At 37.5% G+C, this 23557-nt stretch overlaps 1 protein-coding gene across 2 annotated transcripts in view; it reads left to right on the forward strand.

Annotated features, from left to right (window-relative positions):
• LOC134212921 (transmembrane protein 65) overlaps positions 1 to 20956 on the forward strand; it is a 101691-nt gene extending 80735 nt beyond the window's left edge. For both annotated transcript variants that reach the window (XM_062691258.1, XM_062691259.1), the window contains 2 exons: positions 19317 to 19520; positions 19894 to 20956. In XM_062691258.1, the coding sequence (XP_062547242.1) occupies positions 19317 to 19520; positions 19894 to 20040 (351 nt within the window). In that variant the 3' untranslated portion in view covers positions 20041 to 20956. The remainder of the gene's footprint in view (positions 1 to 19316; positions 19521 to 19893) is intronic.
• Positions 20957 to 23557: the final 2601 nt, after the last annotated feature.

Consider the following 23557-nt stretch of genomic DNA (forward strand, 5'->3'; position numbering starts at 1 on the left):
CAGGCAGTCTCACAAGTCTGCAACAAGTCTGAACTTGGACGAACTCCTGTGCTGCTCCGATCAGCAGTGAGTGAATCGGGAACGGACTGAAGCCGGCATTCAATCGAGTGAAGGAAGAAATGAACAAGCTTAGAATCGGGTTCACTCAAATTCATCAAATTATTATCGCATGTGTTGATACGCATACGACACCGATAGGCGAGTGTGTGTCAACTTTAGTGGCGAGAGAATAAATGCTTCTTAACGATTCTATCAACCATCACTGCTCAGAGTCATTGCTAGAATCCTGGGTAAGCTAAGATCCCGATCTTAATCCTACTGGGAACAACATAAATTTTATATTTCATTGTTTTTGAATAAATGCCTGCGCCCGGAATACGAGTATGCGCTGGGATTTGAGTGAACACAATGTATGGCAAATTTTTTTTTTAACTTTTTTAATGTGTTTTTGCCTTTTGCGTATACTAAGTATACGTAAAGGCTATAGGATCACTCCAAAACCGAACTTCTGATAGAAGGCTCGGAGACCCATAGTGTTATATACCAATCGACTCAGCTCGACAAATTGAGGTGTTGTCTGTATGTATGTATGTATGTATGTATGTATGTATGTGTGTGTGTACAAAAAAATGTGAGACGTACTTTTTTGTACTTACCCTTATCCGATTGGTTGCATTCGACGTGGAATCCTTCCTTCTTTTTCGCTATTGAAAATTGGCCCAATCGGCCGTTGCGTTCCGGAGTTATTAGAAAACCATTGATTTTTTCCCCATTTTTCCCCCCTTGGATTTTTTTTTCAAAATCGGATTTTTTTTTAATTGCTGCAATGCATTGAAATTAACGCAAATGAATGTGAATTGATGGAAATAACTGAATCTATCTCCCTAAAGTGCAATTTTGACCTCTCTTATATGCTTTTCTTGTTACTCTTATGTGTTTTCTTGTTTTATAATACACGAGAAAGGCACCATCACCGCTAGATTGATTATTCTGGGTTTTTAATTCTAGGATTAAGTTCAACACAGAATGGCAAATTTATTATAAACTAGTTGACCCGGCAGACATTGTCCTACATAGTAGGCAAGAAAGGGCGTTCTGAACTACGCATGCAAAATGCCAATAAGATTCCATATTTTAGTTTTTCATGGTTTAGTCAGTTCACCCGTGATGTTCGCAGAATAATAGAGAAAATATCATATAAACCCGTCGAAAAGGATTACGAACATATTTGCTGAAGGAATGAAGAAAATCCATCCAGCCGTTTTTGAGTTTTGCGGATACGAACACAGACCATTTCATTTGTATTATATAGAGAAGATTGCATAATCGATATATACACTACCCGCCAAAAGTATGGAAGCGCAAAATAAGTATTGCAACACCTGCTTTGAATATTGCAACACTGAAAAGTTTAGCATACTCCGGAACTAACATATTCGTGAAGATTTATCGTCGGATCCTTTACATTTAGAATGGTGGAACCTTCTACAAAATTTATCACGGCGATAAGTGCATTGCGAAAAGAGGACACTTTAGCTCTTCGGAGTTCTGGCCACCAGGTAGACCGCGGATTATCCGGATTCTGAACCACGTGTGAAGTCATCGCTATCACATCTATTCATTCTAGCGACATGCCAAATGTTCATCATCTTTCGTAATCGCAATATGTCAGAAAAATCAATGCTGATTGACGCTTGTTTGACCCTTGGTGTCCTCCCAGTGGTCCTCCGGGAGTTTCGAACATCCGGTAAAAGTGGTTAAATTTTGAAATTCGTCACAGAAAGCTGCGACTTTTTCAAAGCCGATTGTGGCAGAATTATCAGAGCAAAATCAATGCAAGCATCACTTATTGACCCCAGATGGCCTCCCAGTGGTCCTCCGCAAATTCCGGAACATCCGATGAAGTGGTCAATTTTTAAAACTCGCTCCAGGTAGTCCTTCTAGGAATTCTTGCGAAAGACTTTCCAGGAATTCTTTCGGAAGATCTCCCAGGAATTTCTTCGGAAGACCTCCCAGGAATTCCAGGAATTCATTCGGAAGTTCCTCCAGGAATTCCTTCGGAAGTTCATCCCGGAATTCCTTCGGAAGTTCCTCCAGAAATTCCTTCGGAAGTTCCTCCAGGAATTCCTTCGGAAGTTCCTCCAGGAATTCCTTCGGAAGTTCCTCCAGGAATTCCTTCGGAAGTTCCTTCCAGGAATTCCTGGAAGTTCCTTCAGGAATTCCTTCCGGAAGTTCTTCCAGGATTTCCTCTGGAAGCTTCTTCAGAAATTCCTTCGGAAGTTCCTCCAGGAATTCCTCCGGAAGCTCCTCCAAGTCCTTCGGAAGTTCCTCCGGAAGTTCTCCAGGAATTCCTTCGAAGTTCTCCAGAATTCCTTCGGAAGTTCCTCCAGGAATTCCTTCGAAGTTCCTCCAGGAATTCCTTCGGAAGTTCTCCAGGAATTCTCTTCGGAAGTTCCTCCAGGAATTCCTTCGGAAGTTCCTCCAGGAATTCCTTCGGAAGTTCCTCCAGGAATTCCTTCGGAAGTTCCTCCAGGAATTCCTTCCGAAGTTCTCCACCGGTAGTTCCTCCAAGAAATTCCTTCGGAAGTTTCTCCAGGAATTCCTTCGGAAGTTCCTCCAGGAATTCCTTCGGAGTTCCTCAGAATTCCTTCAGGAAGTTCCTCCAGGAATTCCTTCTGAAGTTCCTCCAGAATTCCTTCAGGAGTTCCTCCAGGAATTTCTTCGAAGACCTCCAGGAATTCCTGGAAGTTCCTCCAGGAATTCCTTCTGGATGTTCCTCCAGCAATTCCTTCGGAAGTTCCTCCAGGAATTCCTTCGAAGTTCCTCCAGGAATTCCTTCGGAAGTTCCTCAGCAATTCCTTCGGAAGTTCCTCCAGCACTCTTCTGGAAGTTCCTCCAGGAATTCTTCGAAAGTTCCTCCAGGAATTCCTTCGGAAGTTCCTCCAGGAATTCCTTCGGAAGTTCCTCCAGGAATTCCTTCGGAAGCTCTTCCAGAAATTCCTCAGGAAGCTCCTCCAGAAATTCTTTCCAGGAATTTTTCCGGAAGATCCTTCACCTTCCAGGACTGCTTCCGAAAGTTTCTCCAGGAATTCCTCAAGAAGTTCCTCTAGGAATTCCTCAAGAAATTTTCCGGATTTCCTTGAATTTTTTTGCAGGAATTCCTCCGGAAATTCCACTGGAGTCCGAAAATTCTATTGCTACATCTAACTTACGAGGGAGGATTACTAAGACGAATTTAAAAAAATGGACCACTTCACCGAATGTTCCAGAACTTCTAGAGGACCATCCGAGGAGAACGACTGGTTGTTATATTGAATTAGCTCTGACATTTTTACAACAAGCGATTTTCAGAATGTTGCAGCTTTCTGAGTTGAATTACAGAAATTTACCACTTTTCGGATATTCTTAAGGCTCGGAGGTTACTAGGGTGCCACCAGGCGTCAATGGGAGATGCTCGCATTGATTTAACTCTGGCATTACTATTACAGTCAAACCTCTATGAGTTGATGTTCTATGACTCGATATCGACTCATGGAGGCAAAATATGCCATATTGAAAAAATATTCTGGGTTACTGTGATGGTCCTTCAAACAGATTTTCAATGATTCTCTATTCCACGTCTCGATATTTAAACGAGTCTTCATTATCGACTTATTGAGGTTTGCCTGTTACAAACGGTATAGGAAAATCGCAGTTTTCTAGGATACATTATAAAACCATTAAATATGACCACTTCATTGGATTATCCACTGGTCAATGAGTGGTGCTTGCATTGATTTTGCTCTCAATGCTACCACAGACGTTTTTAGAAAAACTCGCAGCTTGCTGGGACGTAATTTAAAATTAACCACTTTACTGGATGTTCCGGATCTTCCGGAAGAACACTGGGGAGACACTTAAGGTCAATTAGTGATGCTTGCTCTGATTTTTCTCTGATAATGCTTCCACACAAACCGCAAAAATCGCAGCTTTCTGGGACGAATTTAAATAATTTATTACTTTACCGGATGTTCGGATGTTCCGGATCTTCGAAGGAATACTGGAGACCACCTGGGGTCAATTAGTAATGCTTGGATTGATTTTTCTCTGACAATGCTTATACCAACCGTTTAGAAAAAATCGCAGCGTTTTGGGACAAATTTAAATAATTGACCACATTACCGAATATTCTGGATCTTCCGGAGGAATACTGGGAAACCACCTGGGGTCAATTAGTGATGCTTGCATTGATTTTTCTCTCACAACGCTTCCACAAACCGTTTAGAAAAAATCGCAGCTTTCTGGGACGAATATTAATAATTGACCACTTTGCCGGATGTTCCGGGTCTCCCGGGGAATACTGGGAGACAACCTGGGTTCAATTAGTGATGCTTGCATTGATTTTCTCTGAAATGCTTCTACAAACCGTTTAGAAAACTCGCAGCTTTCTGGGACGAATTTGAATAATTGACCACTTTTACCGGATGTTTCCGGATCTTCCGGAGGAATACTGGAGACCACCTGGGATCAATTAGTTATGCTTTCATTGATTTTTCTCTCACAATGCCTCCACAAACCGTTTAGAAAAATCGCAGCTTTCTGGGACGAATATTAATAATTGACCACTTTACCGGATGTACGGAACTCCCGAGAAATCAGTGGAGGCTACCACTAACTGGTCAAGCAAACGTCAGTCAGCATTGATTTTCCTATCATATATTGCGATTACGAAAGATGATGAAAACCGCATCTCGCTGGAATGAATGCATTTATTAAATTCAGACTTCACACGTGTTCCAGAATCCGGGCATCCGGATGTTCACCCGGTGGCCAAGGCACCCAGGAGCTAAATTGACGTCCGGTCTAATGCACTTATCGTCGTGAACAATTTTGTTGAAGGTCCCATTATTCTAAATGGAAAAGATCCGATGGGAATATGGGAGTTCTGAAGTGATGCCAAACTTTTTTGGGGGTGTTGCAATATTCAAAGTAGGTGTTGCAATACTTATTTTTGCGCTTCCATACTTTTGGCGGGTAGTGTACCTGAAGGTTTAGAAAACAGCTTGAAGGTAACTACAACAGCAGAAATAGTTATGAAGAAGTGAATTGAACGATTTCCTATTCCACGTGATACTTCAGTGTTATCTGATAATTTTCTTCGCATTTCCTTTGAGGCAATATAACTCACGAACGGATGGACCGTTCGACGCACAAACCTCTGCGCCGACAAATCTTACAATGTTTCTAACTATACTGGCTCGTTTGGATTTCTATAATGCAGTATTTTTTCAGCAGAAGAAGCTGTGAAAACCTGATCGCGGTCTAGTTTGCCAAAGAATGTTCGCGTACGCGGTATTTTAGAATAAACGACTCGATATGGGACATTCGCTTGACTTTTTTTTATATTTATTCAATACATATAGGAAAACAAGTACTAATGTGTATTTCCCGTTACCCGCTTTATCTTATTTTACCTTACTATGCCTATCTTACTTTCCAAAGAATAATTGAGAGATTTTTAATTTGTTCTATATAACTGACGTTCTATATAAACTGTTGTCACATTCACTGTTATCAATTAAACTCAATGGCAGTCAAACACTTATTTTTCGCCAAACCATTATCCAATATTTTATTTGATGATTTATGTATTGAAAAATATATACACCATGCTAAAGGAGCTACTGATGCAGGAAAAGTACCATTTACAAATCTCTGAAATTACAAGGTAAGAAATAATGTGTGTCCGAATCAGTACTGCTAGTTTTCGTGACCATCGTGTGAAAAAGAAAACTTAGGCATTTTCATTTTCAAGAGATCAAATGAAAATGTAGCGGGCTTCCCGGTCACCGTCACATTACATGCACTCATGATGGAATATTGCTTGGTACCTATCTGGATACCTGGTTGGCTACAGCGTCGATACACCTATGCCTGGCGTATTGTAGAGCTCCATAATCGTCGGTCTTGGGCGATGTTCCTCCAGATTCTCCGAACGTTCAGGTTCCCCAGGTCCGATTCCACTGCGTGCAGCCAGCGTGTTCGTGGCCTTCCTATCTGGTTCTTTGTTGAATATTGTTTTCGCTATTCATTCTTCTGACATTCGCACTAAGTGACCAGTCCACTGAAGTTTGCCGTATTTTATACGATTCTGCTTTGTGTATTTGATACAGTATTTGATTCATGCGTCTGCGCCACACACCATTTTCTAGTTTCCCTCCGAGTATTGTACGCAACAATATTCGCTCGAAAACCCCGAAAGCTCTCCGGTCCGCCTCCTTTAACGTCCATGCTTCATGGCCATAAATGGCCACTGGTAGAATCAGAGTTTTGTATAGAGCAAATTTCGCTTCCGTCTGCATGTTGCGGGACCTAAGCTGGCTACGTAATTCGTAAAAGGCCCTATCCGCAGCAGCAATACGTCTTTTCACTTCACGACAAACGTCATTGTCACAAGCGTTTCAAGGTAAACAAATTCTTCAACAACTTCAAACACATCCCCATCAAGCACTACCACTACTACAACAACACTACTATTTCTTCCTCTATCTCTACCTGTCACCATGTACTTTGTCTTGCTAGAGTTAATGGTTAAGCCTATCCTCGCGGTCTCCCTCTTCAGTGGGACAAAAGCCTCCACAATATGTTCGTTCGATTCCAATGAACATATGCGACCGTGTGATGATAGTGCCGTTCATCTGCACGCCAGATCTCCTACTAGCGCATTCGAGTGCAATGTTGAACATCAGGGCTGGTAGCGATGAATGCCGTTCAAAATAGTGACTTTAGTGACCAGCGATGACCAGCGGTTGTTATAAAACATGTACCATTAGTAGTTAAAATAACAAAAATTGTAACAAAATCTCTTCTAGTTTTAACAAAAATATTACTAAATATGTTATTTATTGAACAAAAATATAACTCGTTGTGTTACATAAAAAGTGGAGAAAATAGCTTACACTATAACAAATTATGCTCTTGAAATGATTATAATTATCCATAATGTAGGCAATTAACTTTGTTCAGCTGGTTCAACTTTGAATGTAGGTTCGAGTTATACTGAAGGTGGTACCTTCATTTTCTTTCCAATTCCTATCTACCAAAAATGTAGGCATTTTTTTTCGGTAAAAATAAACATAACACATTATGTTATAATCATGTTATGACGATCATAAAATTTTTCTCTCCTCCATTTATGACAGAGAATTTATAACAAAATTATTGCAAGTTTTGTTATTTGTAACACATATTGATATAATTGTGATAAAATTTTGTTATGACTAACTGGTCGGGTATTCTTTGGATCAGCCAGAAGCTAGCAATGTTACCATGGTACCTCATATTAAGTAACACACCACGAGAAGGTATCTACCAGCCGTCGCGGGAACGAGTAGTGAGTTACAAGTTGTGTCACAAAATTATGTTGATAATTACAACTTTTTTTTTAAATATAATAGCCAAAGAATGATATAAAATGATCTTATTGACTCCTGGCTGGTGAACTATTTGGAATCAAGATTTGAAAATTGGTTTTGAAAATATAAAGTACACTGGATTTCTGTTTTTACGCAATTAACATTTTTAAAATTTTGCGCTAATCCTGAATGTTTAACTCATGTGAATTATCAAGTGATTTTTCTTTGATTTGTTCAGGATTTTTGAAACATGTTGCAAAGATTTTGGTGGTAAATTTAAATCACACGATCAAAAATACGAGCGAATCCTGTGTAATTAAAATAATAAAGAAATTTTTAAAATTAATTTTTTTAATTTTTTTTTAAATTTGAAATTTAAAATTAAACTATGTTTTAATAACAAATTTAAATGAAGTTTTTGAGATTTGAGTTTTTGAAATCCAGAAATTCTAATAAACTTTAATTTCTAAATGGCAGAATCTTTTTATAAAAATGTGATATTTCTGAAATAATTTGTATCAAAAATTTATCAATTTGGTTGCTTGCGCCAGAATTTCTTTTGACATAACATGGTCTACAATTTTTTTACGCGGCTGATCTCGGAGGGTCGCAAGACGGATTTAACAATCATAAATGAATTTAACAGTCATACTGTACTTACTGTTACGACGGCCTTATCGCTCATTATTCTCCCTGACGTTGAGAAACATCCAACACCATTGTCATGTGACAAAACTGAGGCCTATCTTTGTTACTGGAGGGTATTGACGGTCACCAACAGACGTGGTTCTGGTTCCAATACTCCTCAATAGCCTTTCGCATTTTAACAAATTCCATTCGTGAAAAAAAATATCATAGTTGACATGAATCGAAAAAAATCTCACGATTTTCACAAGACACTTGGAACTTCTTTGGTGCATATTCCCCAAATTTAATATATTGCTACCAGATTCACATTTGGTTTGTTGATAATAATACAAATACAAAGTACAAATGATTTTTATTTTGAACCTTTCTACCACAGGCAATGCAAAAATAGTGACTTTAGTGACTTGACCATTTTCCGAAATAGTGACTTTAGTGACTTTTGGATGTAAATAGTGACTTTTTAGTGACTAGACTCAAAATAGTGACCAAGTCACTAAAAAGTGACTCGCTACCAGGCCTGGAACATTTAATTCGAAAGTACTTCAACCTGCTTCAATCAGTCTAAGGTCTCAAATGGGATTGACACTTCGTCTGCAATCCGAATACAGGGTGTTCAATAAGTTCGAATACAAATGTTTGATCATTGTGTTTGTAAGCCCAAAGTACATATTCTGTATAAGTATTGGGGTCAGCGTTAGCGGTATATATACGTTAACGGATGTGTGTGGTGTTGACATTCTGTCACTTGTTGTTTGTTTATTACGCGCGGTGAAAATGGATTGGGGCATTGTAAACAGTAATTCAGTAATAACAGTAACTCTCAAAATCTGGAACGAAATGCCCATGCAGACCGTGCGTGCCGCTTGCGATGGATTTCAGAAACGTTTGAAGCTCGAAGAAGTACGAAATAAAGGTCATTCCAGAAGAAATGTTACAAACGTTCCTTATAAACAATACTTTCAATGAAATATAACCGGGAAAAGAAATAATTTAATTACAATTTTTAAACATTTTTCGAACTTATTGAACACTCTGTACTTGATTTAGACCCATCCAGCGTTGCGCGTATCAGTCTAATCAGTTTCGCCGGAAAACTGCTTTGAAATTAATGAACAGATGGTGAGTCTGCAAGTTGTACTCCCGGAATTTGTCAAGAATCATCCGCAGGCTAAACATCTGATCCGTCGTTGATCGGCCCTCACGAAAACCTGCCTGGTATTCGCCGACGAAGGACTCCTCAAGCGGTCAGTCTGTTAAACAGGACACGTGACAGGATTTTGTACGCCGAGTTCAGAAGGGTGATCCCTCTGTAATTGGCACACCCTAGCCTGTGCTCTTGCTTATAGATTGAGCATATGAGCCCATCGAACCAGCTGGAAGGCAGTTTTTCATCCTCCCATATATTCTGGATAATGTAGTGGATTGATTGATGCAGCTGCTGATTTCTGTGTTTGAGTAGCTCCCCAGCAAACCAGCAATCGTATAAGAATGTACAAATTAAATTATATATATTCACAGATCAGATCGTAATCATATATAGATCCAGCAGAAGTTGTGAAAAATTGTAGAAAGGTTACATATAATGCAAATGTACAATCTAATTACAATCTATGTCATAAGTTGTAAATATGTAAATTTAAACTCACAACGGAATCATATATCGCCCAAATATTTGAAAAATTGCATACACACTCAGATTATATTTCGCTGTTCGGTAAAAAAATTGACGAAATATTTCGGTAAACATAAGAAATTACAGACTGTTCGGTAAACCTTTTCACTTTTACCGAAATTTTGTAAAAAAAATCATCCTTTTGACATTATTCGGTAGATAAAAATACAGTTCGTACGGTATGAGCAAATTATCACCGAATACGGTAAGAACTTTACCGAATAAATCGTTAATTTATATTTAAATTACCGAACTTCAGTAAATCAATATTATCTGTCACATAGTGGTGGCACTTTCCAAAATTAAAAGGTTAGACACTCTGTTGTGAAAAGCTTCCGGAAACCTAAAAATTGTGATCATGGAAAAGGTTAGTAGTTGCAGGAGCTAATTATTTTCAAGTGCTTCCTATTAAATGTAGACTCTTTCCAGTCGAAACTTCAGACGAAATATGTACATTTTACTATAGGTAACAATTGGTGTCAACGACACTCAACGCAATCTATACAGTTTGCTGGCGATTTGCTTCATTGGATAAATTTGGATTTATTTTGGATATTTTTTATATTGTATTGGATGATTTTTGCAATGTTCTTATTCACAAATTATACGAATTTCTGATTGCATATTATTTATAAACTGAAATTTTTCCGAAACATCAGAAAAAAATTAAATTTATATCCCAGATGAAAAAAGTGCCGAACCTCCGGTAACTATGACATTAAAATTACCGAACGTACGGTAGAATTTGACGGATTGTCAAGAATATAATTACCGAACCGTACGGTACTATTTGACAGGTCACCAAAGCTACAAGTACCGAACGAACTGTAATATTTTTTTCGATTACCGAACAGATTACCGTACGTTCAGCTGTTGAAAGGTCGGTGAAAAATTACCGTATAATGTAAAATATTCTAAGTGTGTATATGTGCATCTGAAGTTACAATGTCGTTAAGATTTGATTGTAAAGACCTCTGTTATAGCCTATTCAGATTGGGCTATTTATGACTTTGTTAAGTAAGAGGGTATCCAATTATTACGAGGTGTTCAGACTGCAGCAAGATAATATATCTTGACGTTTCCATATTTCCTCATTTGCACGATAATACAGGGTTGAATTCAAGGAGAGTTCTAAAATTTAATCTGCGAAATCAAGCATTTGTGTGGCGACAATCGAACATTTTTTTCTGAACAAAGTTTCTACGAAAAAAAATATGAAAAGGAATTTTCGAAGAATATTTGAAGCTTTCATTAAGGATAATGAGCGAAGCTACATTCATTAGTTGGGTGCGCCGTTCTTCGGGGAATCAGACTATTCCTCAATTTATTTTTAAGTTTAAAAAGTATTTTGATTCTGTACTATGATCGAACGGAGATTTGATAGAAAAATTTAGATACTTTTGGGAATTCTCACAAATAAATAAAAAAGGACGATTGGACCAATTTTCAAGAAATATTATCGAACTAAAATGTATTTCCACCAGTATCTCCATGTATGAAGGGCAACTCAGCAATTTAATTTTTTTTTCAAAAATGGAAACTGAACCATTGCGTTCTACTCGACAATCAATGACACAACTTCTAACAAAATCGAATCGTGTGAATGTGATATAATTTAAACTGGATTTTGGATGAATTAATGCATTACCAATCCATGTTTTATTTAAGGTTATTCTACTTTATATATATACATCCCATTCAAATCGTACAGTTGTCCCACGTGAAAAATGTTGAAATCCAAAGTATATTAAGCCATTCAAGGAGCAGAATTGGAACAATTTATAAAATCATGTTTATTCATCAAATATATTCGTTTTACAACCATTCCTACGTTTTAAATTGTCTTCCGCATTGGCCCTTGAACTTTGAAATTTTATTCGATTTGTTCTATTAAATCTAGGTTTATGTTAAATACTTCATGTTAATTCTAGAGAGCATCTGTTTTTTAAACAATTCATATTGAATATGTGGAGAATATATAATTATCATCATTATTTTTCATCATATAAAATGCTTTCCACAAAACCATCACAATCCGAGTTATTCTTCAGCGCTCAGAAGATTTCCATCTAACATGCATTCGACCCTGCTGCGACAGAAAGAGCATGACTGTCAACTACGAAACGAAATGAAAACAGAGAGAATTTTCTCTCTGGCAAAGAGAGCGTGACGCTTGTCAGTTTTGTTTTGTTGAATTTCTCCCTGCATCCCAGTTAGAACGAAAGCTCTCTCGTAATAATTGTTCGTAATAAATTCTTTATGTCTCTTTTAGCGGGTATCTTTTGACAGTGCAAAATGTGTGGAATATTACGTAAATAATGACATCATAAAGCGTATTTACCCTGAAACGCCAATTATTATGTCATTAATGGCGTAATCTGAATAGGCTATTATAATGATTTCAAATATACTTACAATAACTCTGTTGATCCTTAAATGTCCAATAAAATATTCTTTTTCAAGGATATTAAAAAGAACACATTTGTCATTGTCATTAAACACAATTCAAAGACAAATATCAAAAGCTGTAGTTGTTTTATACAAATACATTCCTCAACATTAAACAATCGGTAATCACCCAGTCAATGTCTGTGAAATAGAACTACATGAAAATGATCATTCAGTTATTTTTGTACTATTGGTCAGAATTCTAAGGGAACCTTTTCGCACCCATTCTCCATGAACTGTGTTTTTCCGTACATCTGTACTAGCTATGTATAGCTAAACCTTCAAAGGTAGATTCTTAATAGAATACTTACTGTTATTTGTCATTAGGCATAGTAAACAGCCTGGTGTTGTTTTTAAGTACTCACTAAATGGATAGAAATTTAGCAACCAGAAAGAGAGTACTATTAGTCATTTTATTCCATATTTTGTTCTCAACAATAAATTCACAACATCACTGCGATTTATAGAACACTTAAGATATACAATAAACACGATTTTAGGGAAAACAAACTTTGAGGGCAATTTTGTTATATTGACAACGTTGTATTTCTCCTCTTAGAGATGATAATATTATGATGATATTATACACGTCAATATGAAATTATATATGTGTTCAATTAAATCGCATATACTGGTTTATGCAATCATTGTCGACAATGTTGTATAAGATGTAATGGAATGTCTTTTCCAGATTGTATTCGCAGATGCAATATTATCATTAGGTATAAATGATTGCTTAACAACTGCGTACACATGGAGCAACCAGGTAGCTTCTGGACTATGAACTAGAAGGTCAAAGGATCGAAACTGGAAGCTGGAGACTAAATTTATAACATAAATATATACATTAACTAATAATCAGCTAACAGCATGTCACATAATGATTATGTTTCGACCTAAGAAATATTTTTGTTGCAAATACAATAACACGTATGTTTTTTATGATAATATAAAGTATGTATTATGATGTATGTTTGAACTGTTTTTTACTATTCTAGATTTAAAGTTGTAACAGTCCAATTATGCAACTTTATAACTGAACATATGCGATCTCTGATAAAAAAAAAACATGATTGTATATTGATTAAATTGAAATCGGAATACGTCGTATATCTTGTTATGCCATAACACTGATTTGTACGTATATGGCCTCCACTTTTGTTCACATAGAAGGAATCTATGCATTTTATACAATCAAATTGCTTCGTATAAGAGTACATTAAACAGAACTGAGAGTTAGTTATGTGAACCAATTTGTTGGCTGGGTCGACCGGGATCTCGTCCTTCCCAGCAGCTTTACTGTTTTCCAGCTCGTTTGGAGCCTTCTTTACCTCGTCCAGCATTGGTGGTTCCACAGCTTGAGCGTCGCCGACTATGTCATGCTCCTTAATACACCTTCATTTTTACTGTTCAACAAATCTTCAAAGTGCTCCTTGTCTTATCTGTCAGCAAATTCCCCTCTCGGTCATTGCACATGACGGACACTGGAGTTGTATTATGCCGCGCGCCATTGGCAGTTCTGTAGAACCTCTACATATCCCCTCTACATATGTACCCTTCAGCAATCACACTCTCTTCGTGTTGCCTTTTTTTCTGCGGTGGATTCGTTTCTCTTCTGCCCTTGCTACACTGTACCGCTCTCTGTTGGAACGGGTACGAGCCACTAGCATTCGATTCCTGGCAACTTTTTTTTCGTCCGTCACTCGCTACCACTCCTCATCAAACCAACCATTTCTTTGGCGTCGTTGTGCAGTGCCTAACACTTCCTGCGCTGTTGTAGTCACAGCTTCGTGGATGTTTTCCCACAATCTGTTGACGTCGTTCGTTGGGGCATAGATGCTGATCAGGCTATAGTTGAAGAATTTTCCTTCCATTCTCATCACGCAAATACGGTCGCTTATCGACTTCCACCGGATAACAAGCTTAATCTGCTTCCCGATCATCATGAAGTCAACTCCTCGTTCTGCTCTGTCACGGCCGCTATAGTAGATGTGGTACTAGAATGAAGTGTTCGCTATGGGAGCCACCGGCCGAAATTCACGTTCTCCAGTTCTGGGCCACCGCGTATTTCCTGGATTGTTGCCACACTCATACCGACCTTCTGCAGCTCACGAGCCAGGAGCCCAACACGTGCGGGTTCATTCAAAGTTCTCACGTTCCAAGATCCGACTTTCCAATCGTTGTCCCTTATTCGATGCCGGGTCTGTTGCCGTTAAATCAATCTGTTTGCTCTACTTTTGCCTTTCTTGGTAACTGTAGAATCTTCGGTAGGCTACCTTACCAGGGTTGCGCTACCTACATCGCGTCGATGCTGACACGACGCAACATGGTGTGCACAGTTTAGTTTAGAGTCCCTCGCCAGCACTCGGACGATGATCAGCCGCCCCTAACATGGGGAACAGACGATGACTGCTCGATAGTATGATTATATTGTTCCTGATTTTCAAGTTAGAGGTAATAATAATAACATTAATAAAGCCGAGACAGCTTGTTTACAATACTTTGATGCGCTTTCATGAAATAAAATCCGTAAAAATATTCCTTTTTTATTCCGAAATTCCTTTCTTTGTTTATGTTTTCTTTGAGAACGGTTCCGCGTTAAATGTTTCGCGTGTCTACCAGTGTTGCCACATTTAAATCTGTATTTTGGAAGTAAAAAATCTTTTTCATCTGTATTATAATTAAAAAAATCTGTATGTGAAATCTGTGTGATAGAATCTGTCAATGACGGATAAATATCCCACACTAATAAAAATCCACACATTTTTATTGGCAAAAATCTAAATAAATTTACAAATAAATTTTATGTCAAGACAAAATTTTCAAAACGACTTATCTGCTTTTGTAAACAAAGATTCAAACGACGATTTGACGAATCTGATAGCTCACCCACGCAAACCAACACCATAAACAGGTAGCGAATACCTTCACCTACATATTGGTGGTGTTGGTTTGCGTGAGAGAGCTATCAGATTCGTCAAATCATCGTTTGAATCTTTGTTTACAAAAGCAGATAAGTTGTTTTGAAAATTTTGTCTTGATGTGTGCGTTAATAACCACCCGCTATAGGAGAATCCACATAAAGGTTATTAGTTAAAAACGGTTATGTGTGTTTCCACATATATGCTATGCGAATTCACATAGCCGTTATGTGGGAAATGCTATAGTCAAAATTTATGTGTGCCACACATAATGGATATGATTGGATTTTTGTCAGTGCAGGATTTAAATGTGTTTTTCATCTCTATATACAAAAATGAGTTAGCTTTTCATTGGGGCAATATAACTCACGAACGGGTTGACCGATTTGCAAGATTTGTTCACTAATCGATTCGTCTTGGGATCAGCAGGGGAAAGTTCGGAAATGTCAAAAGGCAACGGTTTCATGAGTTCTAAGTAAAGCCATCAATCTTTAACTAAAATCGATCTAGAGTGCGACGCTGGAAATGATTGACAGGTCGAAAAAAAAACAACCCGAGCAAGATCGGGCAGGTTCGTGATGGCTGCTGATGATTAAGGTATAAATGAACAATTCTCGCGTTTAGTTTCATAGAGGCGTAACTGTATTGATCGATTTCTCTTAATCGATTTTATATTTTGTTAATAACTCAAATGTTTCAAAAGCTACAACCGTGATTATTAATTGGGGTGCAAGATATAATCATCCTTTATCACACCAAATCATTAAATTATAGAAAAACTAGCGAACTTCGGTACAATAATAAAAAGAAAACATCGACGAAGAGAAATCGATCAATACAGTTACGCCCCTATGAAACTAAGCGAAAGAATTGGAGTATGAATGCTATGTTTTTGGGGTAACATGCTCGATTCTCTGTGTATAGCGTTTTGATTGTATGTACCACACAAGATACATATTCATGCACTTGGCGAGCATAGATACGCCTTCAATTGATAACTGTAAAAATGCTAATAGAACACTGTGTTGAAAAGCAAGTCAAGTTCTAATTTTAATTAAGGTACACCGGGGCAAGTTGAAACGGTTTTTTCAAAGTTGAAGTTCAAGGTGCTGTAAAAAAATCACCCTTTAATATAATTTGAATTCGTTTGCGGTGTTTGCTAGTTCGGGCCAAAGATTATTCATAAAAAATGACATAACATAACAATCTTTTTTATAAATATGTTGTATATTTAAATTATTTTTTTATATGCTTCGTTTCAACTTGCCCCGCGTATCGGGGCAAGTTGAAACACTGCGTTATATACAGACATAAGCTAATTTTGCTGTATTAATAACAAAATGTCTATACTTACTGAGACTCAAGAAGCACGAGGTTGTAAATCTGACTATGATACTGCCAGGATTCACATAAGAGTCCCATGTAAGTTTTTGACGATTTTGATTTTCTTTCAAAAATTAACTTTAAATTGTCTCCTTTTTAAGAAAAACTGATAAAATAGTGGGCTTGTTCTAGAAATTTGAAAACAAATCCCACTTTTGTTAACTCATCTTGATATTTACTCGATTAAAAATCACATTTCAGATTTTGATACTCTTTTACACAAAAATAAACTTAAGTATGGTCCATTGAATTGTCCCACAGCAATATACATACAGATAAAGAATATTATGTCAGATTTTTGGAAAGATAGCAATTTTTTTTCAATTTATTAGTTTTTTTTGTATTTCTCCATGTAAAACAGATTTGAAAAATTCAACGACAAATTACCCATGTCGAAGAAAATGACATGGGACTCTTATGCGAATAAGGGGAGTGTACAACAAAGTCACAAGCATATTTTCAGAGACCAAATTCTGGAGAACGCACTACGCTGAAAAACTTATCAAATTGATTTCCTCCTGCTGGTGACCACTAGGATTACTACTCAGGATGGTTCATTATTTGGTTGACTTGTATATTGTGCACTTGACTTGATTAATTCGGTTGTGGCTTCTTCATAAATACACATTACTTAACCAGTCAGCATATCTCTCATAAAGTCTTCAATTGGAGAAATAGGCAGCTGGGGAAATGAAAGCTGAAGTTCACGAAATGTTTACATACTCTATGTTTTATTTTTCTGAGTCAGTGCTCAGTAGATTAAGAATCTCAAAACTGCAGTTTGAACAAGACCCCTTTTCATTCTAGTTAAGAGTGCATTCATGACGGAATGAGCGGTAATTTATTTAATTTATTTTCAGAAGTTTGCATGTTTTTATAATTTTTTTTCTGAATGTATGTATTTAGGGACCATGTTGAATTCTGGAAAAAATACTTTTAATTGCAAGGGTGACGTTTCGAATCGTTGTTTCAACTTGCCCCGCACCACGCATTTCTATTTGCCCCGATGAGTTGAACATGTGGAGCAATATCAAACAATCAAAATACAAAAATTAAAACGGGTCTTTCATCGATTTTTCATAATCATTATGCTTATTCAACATTGAATGATTATCTACCGTGAAAATTTGATGAAAAAACTCTTCCAAACAACGTTTTGAGACCTGTTTCATTGGCACGTCAAATAGTTGGTTTGGATTTTGCAAAGGGCGAAAAATAAACAATGGCAGCGATTGGTTTTGATAGCAGCAATCTTCCGGGAATGCCAGTCAGAAGGTGCGTTTAGGGGAGTAGTTTGTTGAAAAAAATAATCAGAGCATTCGGTCATTTCCTATCTAAATTACAGCTTCCGTTTCAACTTACCCCGCATTTCAACTTGCCCCGGTGTACCTTAAGAGAGAAGAAGACATTTTTGTGAGAAATACATTTGGTTCTGTAATGTTGAAAATCTTTTTGAAATCTGCTGATTTCTGAAAAATCTGTGATCTGTATTTACAGATTCTTGGTTCAATATAGACCCAAAAATCTGTATCATTACAGAAAAATCTGTATATGTGGCAAGCTGGTGTCTACTTGTAATGAAAATAAAAAACTCAGTACTGGTCCGAATTTTCTTTTTCTTATTATCTTCTTATTGGCAGGACATCTCCCACTGGGACATTGCCGCCTCGCAGCTTAGTGTTCATTAAGCACTTCCACAGTTATTAACTGCGAGGTTTCTAAGCCAAGTTACCATTTTTGGGTCCTCGGTTCCCAATAAGCTTAGTATGAGCATTTTGTTTGATTTTTCAACGTATTCTCAAGAGTTTTTGCTACCGCACATTTTGTTGGATCAACTTATCAAGAATCCTTGAAAATAAGTCTGCGACGACGTTTAAGAAAACAAAGATTTGTTCCGCTCAGTGTGTTTATTTTACCCCTGTTGGATTTTTCCGGCATTGCTAAACTAAGGTTCCCTCAATAATGGGGGTAAGGGTCGTAATCCTAGGACATGCTTTAAACTTGAACTTTAAATTACTAGTTGGTGCATAACAGTCTATTAAATTCGATTCCAAGCAATACTTACCAATGGTTCCGAAAAATACTCACTTAGCCATATAAACAGAACACCACTAACGTGGAAAGCGTTGATTCGTGTCACGTACTTGCTTTATTTCCTGCTATATTAGGTTAATTATCGAATCCAATTTATTTTAATAGCTGATGTAAATCACTCCAGGGATTAATAAATCGATTTTCTAGCGCTGATGATGCATCTGCAAAAAAAGTGTTTTTAATCACATTTTGAACAGTTAATGTAAATCAACGATTTTAAATCAAAATTTAAAGTTCAAAGGGAAAATTAATCTCGAGTTTCTAACATTGTTCTAACATTCTAGTGAGTTTTGAATTTCACGATTATTTGAGATGTTTAAATTACAACCCTTCAAATTGTTTCGTCATGGTTGGTCCCCTAATGATAGTTACTTATATGTATAGACACAATTTCTATTGCCTGCCAAAACTGATGTATACATACAGTGTATCTATATTTTCTCATCTAGAAGATAGCTATATAGGGTAACCATTGGTATTTTTGGCAGATTTCCTATTCTCTGCAAAGAACGCTACTGCAATCATTTGTTCTAATATTGGACCATACATGGTGCAGTTACTTGGAACTGAATTTGCTGTAATTGCCATTTTGGTACATAATTAGCATAACATCCTGCCGGGAATGCCTTTCGGTTCCCTATCAACTTGCTACACCTGAAGCACTGATTTCAACTCACCCGTGTCGGTTTTGTTTCTGCTCTTGTCTTTTTTGCCATGCCCGCTGCCCACACCCACCGGATGGGACCCACACAACAGGGAGACTACATCGAGCACACTCTCGGGCTGTTCATGTGCATCTCGACGATGGCCGCTGCCGCCCTGGGGAACACAATCAGCGACGTGATCGGCATCGGGTCGGCCTTCTACGTGGAAAAGGTAGCCGAGATGAGCGGAGTGAAACCACCCAAGCTGACGCCAATACAGCTCGAGATGAAATCCAGTCGACGGGCGGCGAACATGGTGAGCGCAAATCCTTACACCACTTGTTGCATAATGGGATCAATCGGAAGAAAGACGATTAAAATCTCTTCGGGGATTCAAATTATTTTAACGTTTTCGATAAATCGTTCAATTTAGAGGTCGAACAACGTTTCTCATGTTTTTCGATCATTTTAGACCGGAAAACATGATAATGCGTTCATACAAAATGTGAAAGAAGTTTTAACCGTCTATTTGAGAATGCCCCTACTGTGCCCACCACGTACATCGTCGTAATACGGAGCAAACGTTCCGGTTCAGTTGTTTCAAATGGGATCGTAGGGGCCAGACTTAATGAGATTTTAGCTTCGGCTCGATTCTTTGTGACACTCTATTGCTGTTGTATTTCGAACAGGGCCGTGTGATAGGTATTACTATCGGATGTATACTCGGAATGTGCCCGCTGCTGTTTTCGAAGGATGCGGACAAAAAGGACGACAAGGCTGTGGCTGAAGCAGCGGCAGCTCCTGTCGACGTTGTGGTGCTAGAAAAAGGCAAGTAAAGCAGCTTATCACCCGCCGATGATGGTGCACTGAAGGACCAGTTGTTGCCGCTGGATGGCAAACATCTTCTCGAGTATAGTCAATTCTAAGATAGTGCTAATTACCTGTACGAACTTTTTATGTATGGACCGAGCCGAGTGACGTCGAGCGTTTATGTTTGCGTGTTTGCGTTATCTGAAACCGCGGCCAGATGAGCGCGTGAATTTTGTTCAGACAAACCTGAGCCATGTAAATAATATCTACATTTAATTACTAATAATGATGATGGACAAAGGCATTAGCTAAAAAGCGTATGACGCGAAAGGAATAGGAACACTGCGCGTGCTGAGTTTAACTCTCGTTATGTACTTTCTACGCTAGTCTTTCACTTTAGAGGCGGAAATCGCTTGTGTAGTAGATAGTAAAACTTATGAGATCTGTTAGATCTTTTCGTAGAAAAAAAAATCAGTTTTAGTTACTCTTCGAACTACTGCTCAAATACTCGACGATTCTGCTTCACCAATCATCAAAGCTTATGACTTAATACGCTCTTCCAATCGCATTCGATGATTCTTATGCTACATACTATGTAAATTTATACCAATGTTCTAATGTTTCTAAAGAGTTTTATATGGCGATACTCAGGTGCTATGTTGATTTTTATTACTCACACCATGCAATCAGTGTTGCAATTGAATTAAATTTGATTTGTTTAGTGGCACAAATTCTAGATCTTTATTAGTCTTTGATAACTGTCTCATACAGATAGTTAACCTTTTTTAAGAAAAATCTCAGCTATCAGTAATCAGCGATAACACATGTATTTAAAATCGTAATGTTCATGTTCTTTCAATAGTCAAGCAAGTGCCATGTTATCTATATAAAACATCACTTTTCTGTTAACGTTACCAACTGCATCAAAGAATTATGATGACACGCTTCTGAATAATAATATAATTTCCGAAACGTCCTCCCCAAATAATATATTTAGAATTATTAAAACGTTACTTTTAATTAGAAACTGCAGTGGTGGTTGCTAGAAAGTACGAAAACCATGAAACCTACTTGAATTCATGCGTGATGTATGCATTGGCGTAACTACAGGGGGGCTAGGGGGGGCTATAGCCCCACTTAGAATCAAATTAGCCCCCCCTAGAATTTTTGCTACAGGGAGTGATTTTTTTTCATTGAATCTCTACGAAACACTACAGCAAGTTGATTACACTTTATTAAGTTTTTGAACTTGAAATTATTCTCGCCCGATTTTTAAAACATCGAATGTCAAAAGGAGAGGCCTCCGGTCCATCAACCCCATAACTAAGGGTATCCTACAACAAATGTACGTCTTCTTCTTATAGGCATTACATCCCCACACTGGGACAGAGCCTCCTCGCAGCTTAGTGTTCATTAAGCACTTCCACAGTTATTGACTGCGAGGTTTCTAAGCCAAGTTACCATTTTTGCATTTGTATATCATGAGGCTAACACGATGATACTTTTATGCCCAAGGAAGTCGAGAAAATTTCTTAATCCGAAAATTGCCTAGACCGGCACCGAGAATCGAACCCAGCCACCCTCAGCATGGTCTTGCTTTGTAGCCGCGCGTCTTACCGCACGGCTAAGGAGGGCCTCTGTACGGGCCTGTACGTATGAATTGAAATTATTTACGTTTTCCTTTTACGAACGAAAAATATCACAAGTCAGTCAAAAAGCCGCTTGGTGCGGTTTGGCAGAACCCCGTCCATATACAAATAATATCTGGCTTTCTAACATATTCCTAGAAAATGCTTCGGATTCCTGAAAGGATTACGGTTAGAATCCATTCGAAAATGTTATTACCAAATACAGAGTACAGTATGGCCATATTGTATCTATTTCTTTCTTCTTGTCTGGTAAAGTTTGTCAAAACTTTGAGATTTCAGGGGAGGTAAATGAAACTTAAACGAATTCATACAACACCTATGACTTCTCATGAGGTCGAAGCTTATGATAAATATCGTTTGTTATATCCAAGTCGTCGAAAGATAAGTTGAAATGGTGAACTGGTAGACCAACTTTTGAACAATATACATAAGTTTGGTTGAGCATCGGGCGAAAACGATAACTTTTGTTAAAAAAATTTGACTGTTAAAAAATAAAATTTTGAAAAGTTAGCCCCTCCTAGAATGTTTCGTTAGTTACGCCAATGGATGTATGATCCTAAAATACGCACTTGATCAATAGGTCTAACGTGCATATACTGCCGTGAATCGCTTATTTGTCCCATATAAATAGGAAACCCAGCAAAAATGAGACAGATATGTGATTAACGGCAGTATAGACTTCAAAGCCATAGTAAGTTGCGTTTTTCAAAAATTCATATGATTTATATGATTTTAGCTTCAAGTAGATTTTACGCGGATCCAGTTTCAGACGACAATCAAATAATCAAATCATTTATATTCTTCGGAATACAACATTTTCTATAGATAGCAGAATGTTATTGAGAATGAATTTCACATTAAAAGTTCGCTTACACATTTATTTCAATATTCCCAAGCTATGATTGAAGGGACGCGTTAGTTGGAGTTTGCCTTCAACATGTATTTTAAAAGTCTAAAATAGTCACTTTGTCACTTTAAAATCCACTCTGAAACAACAAATCTTATGCGGATCGCATCTATTGAAAAACGTTAACGTCCATCGGAAAATGTTGCCACATTTGCTGAAAGTAAGATATTTGTGATTATTTTACCCTCACCGCTTTTTTCTAAGTAGGGGAACGGTTCGGCACTTCATCCCATAGCTCATATTTCCATCCCATCAAGAACAAAGCAATGAAAAGGAATTTGGTTTGTTTCTTATTTTTGTGATTTTTTTCACCATTGAGCACGCGGGTTAGCAAAAAGAAGCGACAAGATGGGTGTTGTATTTCTTTGTTTTGCGATGAGATGAATATATGTTCAGTGAGATGGAAATCGGAACAGTTCCTTTTTTTTATAGAACTTTTTTTCATAAAAAAAAACAAGCAAATCCTGAAATTGGAAGAATTTCCAAAGAGGTTCCTTGCGGAATTTTCGACGGAATACATGGACATATTTTCAACGCAATTTTTTGACGTTATTCAACGATTCGTAGAGGATCTTCTGAAAGGGCTAAGCACGTTTACAAAGGAGCTCCTATTGCTTTTGTTTCGAAAGCATTGCCGGAGGACCTCCCCCCTTGTGATTGTTTGGGGTAACATCAACTATACACAGCTAAGGGTTCAATTTGAGATACAGTACAGGATATGAAAAATTTTCATTCAAATAGAAATTCAATTAGAAATCAAGTTTGAACACTGAAAAACAATCTTAAAGTTTTAAATTCATACTTCTCTTCATACAATTAATTCTTATCATATTTTTATTTGTTACATTTTTTATCAGATCTAAGCAAAAGATATACCTGTTCCAAATTGGACAAACTATTTCAACCTTGTACATCGCGTGACACTTTTTTTTCAGTAAGACCTAATTTCCTACTCTAGATAGTTATTTAATATATTATTGTGAGGTT

This window comes from Armigeres subalbatus, chromosome 2 (genome assembly GCF_024139115.2).
Source record: "Armigeres subalbatus isolate Guangzhou_Male chromosome 2, GZ_Asu_2, whole genome shotgun sequence".
Taxonomy (NCBI): domain Eukaryota; kingdom Metazoa; phylum Arthropoda; class Insecta; order Diptera; family Culicidae; genus Armigeres; species Armigeres subalbatus.